Source organism: Ornithorhynchus anatinus, chromosome 4, assembly GCF_004115215.2.
Source record: "Ornithorhynchus anatinus isolate Pmale09 chromosome 4, mOrnAna1.pri.v4, whole genome shotgun sequence".
Classification (NCBI taxonomy): Eukaryota; Metazoa; Chordata; class Mammalia; order Monotremata; family Ornithorhynchidae; genus Ornithorhynchus; species Ornithorhynchus anatinus.
Window position 1 is genome coordinate 35,012,501 of NC_041731.1, and position 17,013 is coordinate 35,029,513.

At 48.9% G+C, this 17,013-nt stretch overlaps 1 protein-coding gene across 5 annotated transcripts in view; it reads left to right on the forward strand.

Annotated features, from left to right (window-relative positions):
- The window catches only part of NUP214 (nucleoporin 214), a 76,912-nt gene that overhangs the window by 18,654 nt on the left and 41,245 nt on the right, over nt 1–17,013 (forward strand). For 2 of the 5 annotated variants that reach the window (XM_029062477.2, XM_029062480.2), the window contains exons 12-24: nt 924–1,410; nt 2,293–2,468; nt 3,622–3,713; nt 4,518–4,607; nt 4,791–4,940; nt 5,280–5,438; nt 6,698–6,801; nt 7,674–7,859; nt 8,716–8,801; nt 8,898–8,981; nt 11,241–11,507; nt 12,697–12,858; nt 14,231–14,333. In XM_029062477.2, coding sequence (XP_028918310.1) covers nt 924–1,410; nt 2,293–2,468; nt 3,622–3,713; nt 4,518–4,607; nt 4,791–4,940; nt 5,280–5,438; nt 6,698–6,801; nt 7,674–7,859; nt 8,716–8,801; nt 8,898–8,981; nt 11,241–11,507; nt 12,697–12,858; nt 14,231–14,333 — 2,146 coding nt within the window. Of the gene's footprint in view, nt 1–923; nt 1,411–2,292; nt 2,469–3,621; nt 3,714–4,517; nt 4,608–4,790; nt 4,941–5,279; nt 5,439–6,697; nt 6,802–7,673; nt 7,860–8,715; nt 8,802–8,897; nt 8,982–11,240; nt 11,508–12,696; nt 12,859–14,230; nt 14,334–14,494; nt 14,595–17,013 lie in introns of those variants that run through there. The other 3 variants (XM_029062479.2, XM_029062481.2, XM_039911771.1) reach the window with 3 other exon arrangements.

Here is a 17,013-nt window from a genome sequence, read left to right on the forward strand (position 1 = left end):
ATGTCTCAGTGCTTGGTACGGCTGTAGTATGTGTGAGTGAGATCACCTCCTATTACCTCTCCCCCAAAACAGTCTGACTGTAAGCCTGAGAGAGGTAATAGGTAACTGCATTCAAAAAACTACACTCGAAAACGACCTGATTTTATTTTTGACCACCACCAGTTCTTCCAAACCAGCAGCCAAGAACGTGATCGTACACCCTCGTAGTTACACCTTGAATTTTAAAGCCCAAGATGTGAGCGTTCTTGTGCCTGGTTATGGCAAGAACCTAATCCAGATCCACTCGGTTAAATGTTGGTATTTGTTAAGCGCTTACTATGTGCAGAGCACTGTTCTAAGCGCTGGGGTAGACACAGGGGAATCAGGTTGTCCCACGTGGGGCTCACAGTCTTAATCCCCATTTTACAGATGAGGGAACTGAGGCACAGAGAAGTTAAGTGACTTGCCCACAGTCACACAGCTGACAAGTGGCAGAGCTGGGATTCGAACTCATGAGCCCTGACTCCAAAGCCCGTGCTCTTTCCACTGCGCCACGCTGCTTCTCGGTTGTGCTGTCGTGCCACGGCTGTGTTCCTAAACAGCTCCGTTTTATGGGAAGAGCGTGTAGTAGAAACCAGTAATTCAACAGGAATCAGTGGGTGAGGAGATGGGGGGTGCAAAGATGAGACCATAATTGACATTGTTAACTTCAGATTCCTCTATTGCTAGGAATTGTCCAACTTGCGTTGTCAGAAGGATCTTCTGAAATTCCCCAAGAGGGGTTTTTTTTGTTGTTTATTTGGTTTTGTTTTGAATTGCACTAAATTCAGAAAGCACTGTAGAAGAACTGAGCGTATTGCTTTCCGTTGCGTAGGGCTTGGACTTGAACTGCAGCTTCTCTCAGGAAAATGTTCACCCGTCTTCTGTTTTTCATTTCCGTCCAGGAAGTACAACCACAACCGCGACCTCCTCTCAGTCTTCTCTGAAGCCTGAAACTTCACCGGCTCTAGCCTCCGCTCCCGTCCCACCCTTATCTCTCGTTTCTTCCACGCCCTCCTCCTCCTCCTCTCTTCCTCCGGCCACCGGCTCCGCCGCCACCTTCACCTTTGCCTCTTCGACCTTGAAGTCGGGCAGCTCGTTGCCTGGCGATCCCCCTCCGTACCCCTTTGCGTCAGACAGCACCAAGCCGGCCCCGGGGTCTGCTTTAACCGGAGCAGCCGGATTTTCTTTCGCCCCTCCGACATCCAAAGCTCCGGTCCCCTCAGCGGCTCCCATGGCAACGACTGCCTCCTCCTCCTTCTCTTTTGGAGCTACCAGTTTTAAACCCACTCTGGAAAGCACCCCGGTGGCTAACGCGTCTATCCCACACGTGGGACCGAAGCAGCCTTTCCCACCTGCCGCTTCTGCCGTCAGCGTAAACCTTAGTGAAAAGTAAGTGGAGTGTCAGTGGAGTGTCCAGTGGAGCGTGTTTGGTTTTGTGCAAATGTGTGCTCACTGATCATTTGGAACACAGCTAATTCCAGTGTGGGGAGCGGACAGTGGGCGGGGACAATCCAGGTTGACCTATGGGGTCGGAAGGTTCTCCTATCTAGGAATAGCAGAGGGCCACGTAGGACCCTTGAGGCTAAAGACTCTGTCTCCTCCTCCCTCGGTAGCCACTTTCAGGGCCCGTTGCAATCCTCGATCCAGTGGGTTCTCAGTAAATGTTGACGCCCTGGCCATGTGGAATTCCATTTTCAGGGCTTTCAGGAGCGATCGCTGTGTCCTAACTCTGGATTTTTTTAATGGCATCTGTTAAGCACTTACTGTGTGTCAGACACCATCCTGAGGTCGGAAGCAGGAACAAGTTAATCAGGTTGGACGCGGTCCCTTTCCCACGGGGGGGTCACAGTCTAAGTAGGAAGGGGAACAGGTGTTTACGTTTTACGGTTGAGGGAACTGAGGCACAAAGAAATGACTTGCCCAAGCTCACACAGCAAGCACTTGACAGAGCCGGGATCAGAAGCCAGGTCCTCTGACTCCCAGATCCGGGTTCTTTCCACTAGGGCATGCCGCTTCCCCACGTACAAAGGACGTTAGGAATGTCACCTCGGGGCACATTCATCTCAGCACCTTCCCACTAAATAGTCTCTTGATATTATGGCAACTCTTGGGGAGCGAGAAGAATTTGTTTCTAAATCAGAGGAGTCAAGAATAAATGGATATCCTGACCCCTTCCAGCACCCACCCGGTCAGAGAGATTCCCAATAAATTTCCCCACGGGATGGTTTTGGGGTGGAATTGATATCTGTCACAGGCCAGGCTCTCTTTCAGGTTTGCTGCTGTGGAGGCATCTACCCCTGTTTCCAACGCCCAGAGCAGCCCCTCAGTGTTGGCGCTTTCCACCGCCTCCAAGTCGGCCCCGGGGGGGCCGGTCAGCCATTGCGCCCCTCTGTCAGCTTCAACCAGCCCGACTTCTGTAAAGTCCTCCACGTCAACATCAGCTGCAGGTATGATTTAGGAAGGTTGACTTAGTTCGCTTCCGCGTGCTTGAGCCTCGTCAAGAGGAATTCCAGTAGCTCTTTTCCTTTGCCGTCCCCTCCCAGCAGATTTTACGCTGACCCTTCTCCTCTCCTGATTGGAGAACCGCCAGGTGGTGTGGTTACATGGCCCGATATTTCCTCTGTCGGAGACCAGCAGAACGTCATTTACAGTAATGATGGTGGTATCCGTTAGGCGCTTACTGTGCACCGGGCACTTTACTAAGCGCTGAGGTGGATACATGCAGATCACATTGGACACAGTCCCTGTCCCACATGGAGCTCACAGGCTTAACCCCCATTTTTACAGATGAGGTAACGGAGGCCCAGAGAATGATAGCGAAGTGACCGTAGCGAAGGTCACACCGCAGACAGATGGCAGAGCCGGAATTAGAACCCAGGTCGTTCTGACTCCCGGGCCTGTGCTGTACCCTCTCAGCCAAGCTGCTTAATGTCCGTCTCTCTCTCTAGACTGTAAGCTCACTGTGGACAGGGGCTGTATCGACCAACTCCGTTATACTGTGTACTCTCCCAAGCATTAGTACAGTGCTGTGCGCACACTGAATACTCGGTAAATATTATCGATCGATCGATTGATTGGTAGCCGTCCATTGCATCGGGTTCTGCCCTTCTCCTCTTTGGACTCCGATGCAGTTAGAAGCCAGTGAATGAGAATGGGTCTGCGAATGGCAGTTAGTACTTGTTACCTCTGAAATGGTCTTGGTTGCAGATGAAGAGGTGAACAAGTGAACTGACTTTTCCGAAGCTCACGAAGAAACCAGACCCAAGTCGGGATTTGCCGGGCGTAGAGTATCCTCAGAGAGTTTGATCCCAGTTTTAGTGCTGGTCTCAGCAGTTTGATTTTCATAAACGGCGGTGGAAAAATACAAAGCTTCTTCTTCGTCAGCTGTTTGGTCTTTGAGTATCAGAATCAGCACACAGTTCCTTTCCTTGTTTTGGGGAAATTGGACTACTGAATTAGTATCCTAAGTTTACTTTCCAAAATTGATGAGCACTCAGAAACGCCCTTCTAGTTGGGAGAGGGGAGATGTAGGACACTGGCCAGCGAGTTCTGACCTCCGCTGGGGATGCATATTTACCACTGGGCTCTTTCGTGTTCCAGGGGTGCGCTCTGCTCAGAGTGGTCCCGTCGCCTCCATGGTACAGAAATCTGCCAGAATTACCCCCTCATCTACGAAGCCAACTTCCACTCAGGTAAAAAAAAAAAAAAAATCGCTTGTTTCGGGGGCCCAGTCTGCCCTGGTCCTTGGGTCAGGGTGGTCAGAAACTATGGGTTGACCCAGTCCTCGAAAGGATCTGTCACTCCCTTTGGACTGTAATCTCCCAAGCGAAAGTAGAATTCACCTTTTCCCTGTAACGGCTGTTCCTCCACGTTAAACCCTCTGCAACAGATGGGTGTGAGGCTGAAAGTCCATTTTTACAAACCGCCCACTCCAAAGACCCTAAGATCGCTTCCTTTCTCCTGGTCAACTGTGCTTGTGCGTCCTCTCGTTTCCCCCTTCTTTTAAAACACGCTGTGGCATTTGGGCTCACGCCATCTAAAGCAGAGGAAAATCCCCACTGGTGAGCTCCTGCATGCATTCTCATGCGCTTTCCTTGGACAACCAGGGGAATTGGCATTTGAATCCCCATCTTGCTTTTGTAAGTCTTTCTCCCAGAACTCTTTCCAATTGAGTTGGCGGCCCAGAGCCCGCCTTAATGGTATCTATTATAGTTAACCAGGGGTGTTCAAGACACCTAGCTGCCAGGTGACCTCGATTATATTATTTATATTAGTGTCCTGTCTCCCCCTCTAGACCGAAAGCTTGTTATGGGCAGAGAACATGTCGGGGAATTCTGTGGTATTCTCCCAAACGCTTAGTAAGGTGCTCCGCACATAGTAAGGACTCAATAAATAAGATTAATTAAATGTTTTGATGGAAAATCAGGCTGCCTCCTGCTGCCTCTGCAACGTGTTACAATGAAATTGATTGTTAAACTTGCTCCTTTCCATTGCAGGGTAGATCTCCCCAACCTGCCACTGCAGGGGAGAAGCAAGTACATCAGTGGAAGGAGTCAGATCCGATCATGGCCGGGATCAGAGAGGAGGTAATATTGTCTTCTGTTGACCGTAGCCAAGCAAATTTGGCAACTACAAGCGTAGCGCTTTGGTAGACTTTTAATCCCCTGCCCTTGCGCTCAGACTTCAGGAGCATCCCTAGTGGCAGTGACCTCCTTTCAAGCTCGCTCATCCAGTGGCTTCCAATCTGTCTTCTCTGTGGGATCTTGCAGATAGCTCACTTCCAAAAGGAGATGGAAGAGCTGAAAAGCCGAACCTCCAAAGCCTGCTTCCAGGTGGGAACTCCTGAGGAGATGAAGCTGCTGCGGAAGGAATCGGACGACCTGCACACTTTCCTCTTGGAAATCAAAGAGACCACGGAGGTGAGGACCTCTTGACCTTGTCCCCCCACAGCTCAAACCACCTCCTGGACCAATGACCAGCCGGGCCCTCTCTCGGAGTAGCACGGTAGGTCCTTCTGCTTCATTCTTTGGGACCAAGGACTCAGCTTCATCTTTCAAAACGAGCAAAGCCCCGTTGTAATCTTTTGGATTTTGCAGGCTGGCCATCCTTTTAGGTCACCCACTGGCTTCCTCTTTCAAGGATGCCCTTTTCGGCAGACTGTGTTCTAGCGACCTGGGAACCTGTTCCAGAAGCTGAGACTTGGTCCTCCTGCAAAACCAGGTGCCCTCCTCATGCATTTACACTTGACTCCTTTACAGTCCCTTCATGGAGATATCAGCACCCTGAAGACAACGTTGCTGGAGGGATTCGTGGGGGTTGAAGAGGCAAGAGAACAGAATGAAAGGAACCGTGACTCCGGCTATCTGCATTTACTCTATAAGAGACCTCTGGATCCCAAGAGTGAGGCCCAGCTTCAGGTAAGGGATTCTGTAGCACCTCCAAAAGGCAGTCAGCACGCCTAGGAATCTTATGACATCCCCCTGCCGACGGGTATAAGCCCTGAGCTCCAGGTTGGGGCTCTTGAGAGTCAAGACCAAATCTTCCCGACTTTAAGCCCAACCATTCAGTTGAAATCGGGACCCAAGTCTCGAAACAATTAGACGGGGCCTCAGAAATCAGGTATGTAGGTAAGAATTATCTACCTGCATGCAAGTAAGGATTTTCATCGTCTTTGTTAGCTTCACTCGTTTTTCCTCTTTGCCAGATTGTCGATGAATACTGTGATTGATTACCGATGGTTAGGGGCATTTGTTAGGCATAGGAAGGATTGATGGTGAGAATTATTATAGCATTTATTAAGTGGTCACTATGTGGTTAGTGCTGGGGTAGGTAGGAAAAGTTAAGAGGTTGGATACAGACCCTGTCCCACACAAGGCTCCCAGTCTATCTTATCCCCATTTTACAGGTGAGGAAACTGGGGCCCAGAGTGGTTAAGTGAAAGCCCAAGGTCACACCGCAGGGCTGTGGCAGACCTGGTCTCTCAGTTCCCAGTCCCACGCCAGGCTGCGTAATGAATGAAAATCGGGGGGGCACTGGTATGAATTTTTCTCAGCCAATAGGTTCTAAAAATCTACCTGTATGGTTCTTTTAACATTAACCTATTTCCGCCCTCCCTTTCCTTTTTTTTTCCCCGAATGGCTCTTTCTAGGATTATTTTGAGCAAACGCTTTGTAGGGTGATGGTGATTTATAAATGACTTACGGTACTGCAGTTAATTTCATGGGTGGCAGAGAGTAAAACAGAATGGGTGTCTGTCCGAGCGTCAGAGTGCAGTGGAAATTTCCTAGATCTCACCGAGTCGCTTCACGGGGGCTGAAAAATGAGACCTAGGCAAGAGTATGTGTTTTCCAGAGTCATGGGGACATAGATGCCCATTTGCTTTGTTTTCTCCCCTCGCTTTGCTCTCCCTTTCCCAATTGCAAAATGAAGTTTTCTCTTGATGTTATTGCTCATCCTGGCTAGAAAGTTTCAAAAGCATTTTCTGTTTCCCTGTCAAAAACCTGTACGGTAATGTCTCTTTCCAAACCTGCGGCGAGCCCGCTCTGCTTTAGAAATAAGAAGGTTGTTTGCTGTAGTTCTTTCAATCTGCTTTTTCTCTATCCCCCTCAGGCTTCATAAATGGATCTGAACTATGGGAAAATGAGTAGCTTGGCATTTTGATACTTTTTCTTGGTAGGAAATTCGGCGCTTGCATCAGTACGTGAAGTTTGCCGTCCAAGATGTGAATGACGTTCTGGATTTGGAGTGGGACCGACATCTAGAACAGAAAAAGAAACAAAAGTGAGGACGAGGGAATTCATCCTTTTCCCCGCCACATTGTCCCCCTAGTTCGTTATTCATTCATTCAATAGTATTTATTGAGCGCTTACTATGTGCAGAGCACTGTACTAAGCGCTTGGAATGTACAAATCGGTAACAGAGAGAGACAGTCCCTGTCCTTTGACGGGCTTTCGGTCTAATCGGGGGTTACCCTCTTTGATGTCTGTCAAATTGCCTTGGAATTAGGGTGTGAATTCTTCCATCATTGAACCTCCCTAGTTGACTTGTGGTAATAAACTCTCCTTCCGTTTGTCCCGTAATCAGTAAATCTGTGTGCTGAATTGGCCCTCCCAAATTTAGGAGGTCGCGACACCCCCCAGGCGTGGCCTACTCAAACAAAAACTTACTCCAGACTAGAAGACTACAGTATAAAACAAACTTTGAACCCCAGTTCTGACCTAATGTAACAAAGTGACTATTGTCATTACTGCTATTACTAGTAACGATGGTGATGATGATCGTGATATTTGTTAAGCACTTACTGTGTGGCAAGCACTGGGTTAGATACAGGATAAAAGGTCGGATGTCACCCCTGCCCCCCATGAGGCTCACATTGTAAGGGGGAGGGAGAACAGGTCTTTCATCCTCATTTTAGAGACGAGGAAACTGAAGCACAGAGAAGTTGTGACCTATGAAAGGTCACAGAGTAGGCGACTTTTGGAGCCGGGATTAGAACCCAGGTCCTCTTGAGTCCCAGGCTGGTGCTCTTTCCACTAGGCCGTGTGGTTCTTGAACTCCTTTCCTGGAAGGAAGCTGGGGGTCTGGTGCTCCCCCCCCCCCCCCGGGTATTCCAGTTACCCCCTTTAAAATGAGTTTCTCACCACCTTCCACAGGCGCCTGCTGGTTCCAGAACGAGAAACGCTGTTCAATACCCTGGCCAACAACCGGGAGATCATCAACCAGCAGAGGAAGAGGCTGAATCACCTAGTGGACAGTCTGCAGCAGCTCCGCCTTTACAACCAAACTTCTCAGTGGAGCATCCTCGGTGACACCTCCCCTCCCCACGGCAACACTCAGAGGTGTGTTGAGGGGAGGAAAACGGGCCCCAGGGCAGTGTACTTCTTGAGTTGATGATGATAATGATAATAATTGTGGTATTTGTAAAGTGTTCATTATGTACCAGGCACTGTACTTAGCCTTGGGGTTGGTACAAGCAAACCGGGTCCTGCAATGGGCTCACAATCTCGATCCCCATTTTACAGACGAGGTAACTGAGGCGCAAGAAGTTATTTGCCCAAGGTCACACGGCAGACAGGTGGCAGACCCGGGATTAGAACCCATGACCTCCTGACTCCCAGTCCCGTGCACTGTCCACTACGCCGGGCTGCTTCTCCTGAGTTGCATGATTCCCATCGTCCTTTTAAGCTGCCTATCCTCTCAAGAAATCCTTTGCTCTCCAGTCGTGCTCAGCGTTGCGCCTACCCTTCTTCAAAAGTGTATGGAGTCCTTCATAGTGGCGAATCAATTCTCGGGCTTCGGCAGACGGCGCCGTCAGCCGGCCGGCCGAGCCCCGGGTGATGTTTTTGCCTCGGGTGGTCGTCTCAGTAGTCAGTGACCCTTTCGGTCGCAACACGTCCCATCTCGGCGCTGATTTCTCCCGAATCAGGTAGTCAGGCACTGGGGGCCTAGTAATGGGGTTGTCTCTGGTTTCTCTGCTGAAGCATCCAACCCCAGGCGGAGTGACTGGGCTGGGGGTGGATACGGTGTTGGTTCACCAAGATTAATTCTGCTGTATGGGTGACGCGGTCGTCTCTGGTGTCTCCACCTAAGGCTTGAGTTCTCTCGCTTTTCACGTCCAGTTTCTCCATAGGCCGATGTGCGTATCTTCTCCCCCCTGCAAGGTTTGTGTGTATTCAGCCCTCTTCCTCGTTTCAGCTTTGACAGTGACCTCGAGAGCCTACGCAATGTTTTGATGAAAACCACCTTGGAATCTCACACCAAGTCCCTTCCCAAAGGCCCAGGTAATTTGCAACCCCCTCCCCTGACTCTGTCTCCTTTCACTGGGAACCATTTTCACTGGCTGTCGAGTGTTCATGGGGACGTGTGATCTCTTTCAGCGAAACTATCGCCCGTGAAACAGGCCCAGCTGAGAAATTTCCTGGCCAAGAGAAAGACACCGCCAATACGATCCACTGCTCCAGGTAACCACCGTCTAGCCGGAATCTGAGGGCGGGTTTTTCCGGGACTTCCTTTTCCCGTTCTCTTGTTGGAAGAGAGGAAAATGCTCAGGGCAGAAGGAAAATATCCGCCAGCACTCAGTCACTTTTCTTCCTTCGGGAATCTCAACACTTGGGCTGGTGGGAATAGTTCGCCTTCCTCTGTGCACCTGAAACTGAGGCTTATTTGGTTCAACTTAAAATTGGGACCTGCCTTTTTCACTTGCAAGTCCAGTTACCCATCAGAACGTCCAGTGCATGACCTCAAGTGCAGTGCAACAAAGGAAGGATCAAAACAGTTCTTTGTTCCTGTATCCTTTTAGCACACTGGAATACACTTTCTATGGGTTATGCAACTGAACTACAGGGCAAGAAATGGACCACAATTTAAGTAAATGTCATAATTTATTGGTGGTATTTTTTTTATTGCTAAGGGTTAGAGTTATGAACATTTAAGTTTGTCCATAAAGGTTATGTGCCTCGTAATGTTTTGTCGGTGGGGGGGTTCCCATTTCTTTTGGATTGCATTTACTGTTCAGAATTTAGGTTTTCAACCAATGTATTTATTGCACGCTTACAGTGGGTAGAGCACGGGCTTGGGAGTCAGAGGTTGTGGGTTCTAATCCCGGCTCCCTAAACCTGTCAGCTGTGTGACTTGGGGCAAGTCACTTCACTTCTCTGGACCTTAGTTACCTCATCTGTAAAATGGGGATTAAGACTGTGAGCCCCTTGTGGGACGACCTGATTACTTTGTATCCCCCCCAGCCCTTAGAACAGTCCTCGGCCCATAGTATGGCTTAACGAAGCCATCGTTATTATTCTTACTAAGTGCTTGGGAGAGTGCAGTACAACAGAGTTTGGTAGACATGCTCCGTTCCCACAGCGAGCTTAGAGTGTAGAGGATGAACTTACACCCAACCCAGGTCCAAATTGAGGAAGCAAACAAACAAAATACTGGGAAAATGAAACTTCCTCAGGGACCGTTCTTTCTCAAGTAGAGTCTGTTGAATATTTTTGGACCAAGGTTAATTAAAAAAAAACCAACCCACAGTGATTTCATTATCAAGGAAAGCATAAATAAAAGCTCAGGGCTGAGAGCATAGATCCCAATCTAAAGTTACCCTCTTTCTCTCGGGTAGCCCCATCGCTAAGAAGGTCCATAATTCTAAATTTTGTTGTTAGCATCAAGCGTGTTGTATCTCTTCCGTGAAAGCTGCATTTTACGGGTCCTGGGTACTTGTGTTGCTCACGGGAAGAACTCCAGGGGGAGTAGGCTGCATTGCACATGGGTTAGATTTAATCCTGTGATTTGAGGAGCACCGCGTTGGCTGGTTTTATCTCTTGGTTTGGGGACTTCTGCAGTAGAGCGGGGACAGGGCACATTCTGACTTCCATTGCAGGATGCTCTCCTTGGAAGTAATGGTAAAAAGTGACAGGCTCGGCAGGAGGGCACAAGCACTCGGCTCACCACGGCAATGTCCGTGTTACCGCCCCGGTGCGTTATTGCTCTCCCTGTGGCCGCTTCCTCAGAAATCCCCCATCTGTCTGCTTTAGCACCAACGAGTAGCACTCTTTGCCTCTTGCTGTTTTTGAATTCTGTTTCCTGTTTCTCTTTGCCTCTTGCTTACTTTCGATTCTTTTTCCTTTACTGAACCATCAGAATCATCTTCTCTCACACATCCAAGGATTTTCCAAGCTTCATTCAGTAGAATTTATTGAGCGCTTACTACGTGCAGAGCACTGTACTAAGTGCTTGGAATATACAGTTCGGCAACAGATAGAGACAATCCCTGCCCAGTGATGGGCTCACATCATCAGACCCTTACCATCCTCGTTGGCAAATGACAACAGTGGTTGCCAAGAATTAAAATCCATGACACTTCAGACATTTCTGAATGTCTGAGAAGGAATGTGGCCTGGTGGATAGAGCACAGGCCTGGGACTCAGAAGGATATGAGTTCTAATCCCGGCTCCACCGTTTGCCTGCTGTTTGCCTGCTGCTGTTTTGGGCAAGTCGCTTCACTTCTGCACCTCAGTTTCCTCATCCGGAAAAGGGGGATTAAGACATGTGGGACATGGACTGTGTCCAATCTGATTAGCCTGTGTCTAGTACAGTGCCTGTCACATAAGAAGCACTTACCAACTACCAGGAAGAAAAAATTCTGTCTTGGCTATGAGCAGGACTTACTTTATACCTTGATGTGCTTCCCCGTGATTGGTGGATTTTCTTTTTTCTTTCGGCAGCCAGTCTCTCCCGATCAGCCTTCCTTTCTCAGAGGTATTTTGAAGATTTGGATGAAGTAAGCTCAACATCCTCCATTTCCCAGTCTCTGGAAAACGAGGATTCTCAGTCCTTGGACCAAGATGAGGAAGTTCCTCCGGCGCCAGTCTCCCGCCATGCTCCCGTGGTTCGCACTTCCTCCATCCAACCCAGTCTGTTGACCCAGGCTTCCCCCTTTGCCAAACCCCACCCGCCACTGAACGCTTCTCTTAGTCTGATGGGAGCTTTAAGTGAGTAAATAATGGCAGAACCTGCCTTTTTCTCTAAAGGCCGTGACTAGTTTGCGAACCGGAGCCGTGCTTCGTACCATCTCAGATCGAGGTTGTGGAAGTCGATTCACAGAAGCAAGTGTTGCCGAAACCCAGGAGGGAGGCTGACAAGACTTTGCAAAGGAAAAGATCTTTTGCCTCTAGCATTCCCTGAAAGCTTTAGTTTGTAGCCGGGGCTGCCTGTGCTTTGACCCAGAAAACATCAGCTTCCAGCAGGGAAGGGTTTTATCCGAGGAGGACTGTATGTCAGTGCACCTTATCATCGGGGGTCCCCTTCTTTCCTCGTCCTGGCCCGTCTCAGTCTAGCTCAGGGAGGAGGTGTGTGTGCGCCTTAAAGGCAGCAAAGACTTTGAACGGCCGAATCAGACGGTTTTCAGGGATGAGGCTCCCTCGCAGACGCCACTCGCTCATTTCGAGGAAGCGGCTCTGATCTCAAACATCAGAACCTTTTCACCGCAAGTGACTTCCTGCCCCACTCATGAGCCACCCCCTGCTTCGAGCAGAGAGGTGTGGGTTTGGGGATTTGGGGTCTGCCTCGTGGACAGGTGAAACGTGACCAACCTGGCGGAGAGTTTTTCGGAGGAATGTGGGACTTGGTTGATTTAGACTTAGGTTAGTGGAAACATACCTTCAGATTAGTCTCAAGTTATTAGGACGAGGTTGAGGGAGTAAGTATACTGCATATGGCATTGGAAAAGCAACAGTAATAGTTGAAGTAGTTATATTGCTATTTGTGGAAGGCCAGCTGGGTGCAGTGGACTCTACTAAGTGCTTGGGAAACTACAGTAGAAGCATGAGCCATGTCTCCCGTCCACAAGGATCTTCCACTTTAATGGAGACGGCACTTAGGGTAATCAGAATAGATTACAGGCCGATGTAAAATACTTTGAAATGCTGAGGGTAGGTAGAAACCAACATGTAACTGCTAGTGCTGACCATGTAAGCTCAAGTGATTTGGGGTAATGGGCGTCACCTCTGCTTCCTTGGTCCTCTGCCCAGGTTCTAGAAAGGTGTGAATCTGCGACCGGTTCCTTATCCGTTTAGCCTTAACTAAGGGGGAATTAACATTCCAGCTCTTGGATGTACCTTCTTGTAGGGCCGCAGTCCCATTTTAACCGGAATCCCTTTCCCATTTTTTGTTTTTCCCCAGCGCCCGCGCCTGCCAGCAAAATCGTTCCACAAGGGGCCGACAGCACCATGCTGGCGACCAAAACGGTCAAACACGGGGCACCTGGTCCCTCGGTCACCATCTCTGCCCCACAAGCAGCTGCCGCTGCGGCCCTGAGGCGGCAGATGGCCAACCAACCTCCAGGTAAAGCTGCCACCGAACGGTTTCGGGGAGGCCGACTACGAACTGTCTTTGCCGCTCTTAGGCAGGTTTCTCTGGGACTCTTGCTTCTCTCTTCAAAGTGTACTTTGGTCCAGCAAGCTCCCTCCCTTTAAGCTTTCCATTTCCATTTTTCAGGTGGTGGTTTTGGTGTGTGTATTGTAATCCCTTCTGGCAGCCCTGAAGACCCTAGCTACGTCTCTAATCTTAGCTTTAACTCTCCAAGGAGAGCAGTACTGTTCCTTCATCTCAGATCTGAAGCCACGTGAAGTCCCATGAAATTGATTTAACAGACTTGGCCTCTGTCTTCCCTTTTAAAGGAGACAGGGGCTTTGCTTTTAAAGCTGTAAATGTCTAAGAGCTAATTTGTATTCATCAGGTTTCCATTTGAACCTGATCAAAGCCAATCAAACGTCTCTGGGAGAAGGCGGGTGGGAAGGACGCGCAGATCCACTTCCAGAGCGGGCTTCTAACCTGAAGGCCACGTATCCCTGGAAGTAGGTTCTAGATGACTTTCCATTTGGCCCAAATTTCCCAAAAAACTTTATATAACTCTTCTGATTCTTTTGCTGCACTATCCTGCTGCCGGATGGCCTGAGTGAGTCATCGATCTCTGCTCACCCATGAAAATCTTACCTTTTTTTCCCAAAAGTTAATGTTGTGAATTATTTTAAATTGAGTTTGAGTGCACTCCACAATCTCTGGTCGATCGGGCAAAAAGTTCCATTTTGTTGTGGCATTCAGCTTTGGTTTTTCTGTCCCTCTGATAAATATACATATTTATCCCACATCCTGCTTCTAGCCCGGAATGCCCTCCCTCTTCGTATCCGACAGTTACTCTCCCCTCCCGCTCTTTCAGAGCTTTAGTGAAGGCACATCTCTTCCAAGAGGCCTTCCCCGATTAAACCCTCCTTTTCTCTTCTCCTACTCCCTTCTGCGTCACCTCGTCTTGCTCCCTTTATCGCCACTCCCGGGCCCACAGCACTTACGTTCGTATCTGTAATTTTATTTATATTAATGTCTGTCTCCCCCTCGGGTCTCTAAGCTGGCCATGGGCAGGGAACGCGTCTGTTGTCGTACTCTCCCAAGTGCTTAGTACAGTGCTCCGTACACAGCAATCGCTCAGTAAATATCATTGACTGATATACCACTACAGTGCTCTGCACATAGTAAGTGCTCAGTAAATATCACTGACCGATATACCACTATGTATAGTTATATACGTTGCTGACTTCTATTAAACAGATATTGGGTTTTTTTAAAAAAAACAGATTTCCTGGTTGCTCAGTATACACGGGACAGTTTCAATTCATGAGTGCGGTTAATGTGACTTTTTTTTTTTTCATTCCTTTAATAGCCGTGAGCACCTCCTTGACCGAATCAACTCTGAAGAATGTGCCTCAAGTGGTAAACGTGCAAGAATTGAAGAGCGGCACCCAAACCCCGACGGCGGTGATAGGGTGTGTGATTGGTTTCCTGATATTGCCTTTTTAATCTCTTGTCAGAGTGTGAAGTGAAGCTGCAGTAGTGACCAGCTGTCAGTGAGGGGCGGTAGCTTTGCATATCATTCCTCGACTGCCCTTGCGACGCTTGGGGCTTCTGTGATGTTCTGCTATAGCAGAGTACACGCTCACATATACATGTTTTGCTATCAGAAGAATGCTGCATCTCCTTCCCCGCAGACTATTCAAAACCAGCTGCTCCTGGGTTTTCGGACAACGGTAAAGTGATTTCGTCTTCGACTGGGCTCGTGGTCTTGGTGCCCTAGTTGAATTCTTGGCTTGCTGCATCTGTGAAGGGTATAGTTATATAGCGGGATTGCCGATATGTGTATTTTCCCCTGAATATCCCGGCTCTGCCACTTGTCAGCTGTGTGACTGTGGGCAAGTCACTTCAGTTCTCTGTCCCTCCGTGACCTCATCTGTAAAATGGAGATTAAGACCGTGAGCCTCACGTGGGACAACCTGATTGCCCTGTATCTACCTCAGCGCTTAGAACAGTGCTCGGCACTTAGTAAGCGCTTAACAAATGCCAACATTATTATTATTATATAATGCACCTGCACTCTTGACCACTTTGAAGTTTGAAGAGGTTGCTCTCGAAACTTTCACGGACCCTTGCTTCCGGCGAATCGCCGGCCAACTAACGCCATTTTTTCGGGACTCCCCCTCCCTCCCTTTCTCCTTTCCATTCTTCCAAGTTCCCTTTGTTTTCTGAGCCAAGGAAGTCTCTTTTTCGAAAGGCGGTAGGTCTCTCTGACTGTAGGTCCAGCTGCTCTTTTATCCGTCTTGGAGGATGGCAGCAGCTGCTCTGCTGATGGTTTTCTCCAGCCCAAACAGTTCCCAGAATTTGAGTCTCTGCCTCCTACCAGTCTGGACAATTTAATAATAGTATCTTGCTGCATTTAGTTCAAAGCGCTTTGCCGGGCGTGGTCCTTTCGGGTCTAACGACATCCCTGTGGCCATGTTTTAGGTGGAGAATTGGAAGCCCGGTGTCACTCAGCAAGTTAGTAACTGTGATAGAGGCAGAACCGAAAATAGAAGCGATTTTCCGACTTATCGTCTAGTCCACGGGTCGAATGGGTTCGGCAGGAGAGGCTAGACCTAATGCTCGGAGAAAAACTCAGACCCCTCCCACCTGTCCCCCCCCCCTCCCCCCCCACCCTCAAAATGTCAAATCTGTTCCGATTCCAGGATGGGCTGACTGTTCCGCCCTTGGTTATCAAGCGGCCCTGTTCTCGTTAAAGCTGATAGGCACCATTGGCCTTCCCCATTCTCCACATCGAGCATTCAGCGGCGCAGTTAATTCCGGGAATTTCTCTGTTATCTCAGGGTCACGCTAGCAGCCAAAAGACAAGCTCCACTGCCTCTGTCTCGGCAGTGACCTTGAAACCTCAGTTTGCAGTTGTTTAGGCCGGGGCGGTGCGCTCGGTGGCTGGGTACTTTTCAGAGGTGGATTTTATATTAGAGAAATGGAGAATTTTTTTTACCAGTTCCTAGGAGATAGGGAAGATGAATCTGCTTCCACACAAATAACGTTATAAAAAGAGAGAAATGTGCCAGAGATGCAGGTTGTCAGAGTTTTCAGGTGATCCTTTGCACCACGGGTGCAAGAAACTCTCCCTGAGGTGGTTTCAGCTCGTCTACTGACCAGAGGATTCTTTTGCCCTGAAAAAGTCAGAAACACGTATGATCCCAGGAAATTTAGTAATGTAGAGATTCGGGCGCTGATCTCCCAAGTACCTGGACGAGGGAGATGTTCAGGGGATTGTGATACTCTCAAGATGGACTTTGATCCTCTCCCCTTTCCTGGGGCAGGTTTGAGCCACTGTTCTTTACCTACCAGATAAAGTCCAGCAAAGGTTTGTTATAGGATGGAGCTAGTGGGCTGGGCTGTGTCTGTCTGATACTTGTGCTCTGTGTATGTCATCTTAGTTCTGCAATAGTGATAACTGTGGGATTTGTTGAGTGTTTACTATGTGCAAAGCACCGTACTAAGCTCCGGGGTAGATAGAAGGTGAACAGGTCCCCCATGGGGCTCACAGTCTCAATAGGAGGAAAAACGGGTATTGAATCCCCATTTTTGCAGCTGAGGGAACTGAGGCACAGAGAAGCGAAGTGGCTTGCCTGCGGTCACACAGCATACAAGAGGTGGAGAAGGGATTAGAATCCAGATCCTCTGACTCCCAGGCCTGTACTCTTTCCACTCGGCCATGCTGGTTCTTATCCTAGAAGTCATTCCACTTAGTGGATTGCTCCTCCGGGTGGGAGTCAGTACATACCTTGTTCCCTAGTGTTCAAAGGAAGCACATCTTGATTTGACATATTAACTCACCATCCAAGATGTTCGTGCCAAAATGAAAATTTGGGAGAACCTGTGGCATGATGCGATGTTTAGGACTAAGTAATTTTAGAGAAAATCATCAGCTCCCTGGGTTCTTCAGGTCTAGTTTGTATAGTTAACCTCATTCAGAAAGAAATGAATATTGATTCTGTGCAAGACTCCTAAATATGTGCCTAGCAGGGTAGAATTCGGCCCATCTGGTCGAAATATCACAGTACCTCTGCCGCCTGACATCACTTTCCTTCCACTGGAGGTGGTTATCCCGACTCCAGTCGTTGACCTGCTTAAATGAGCCGC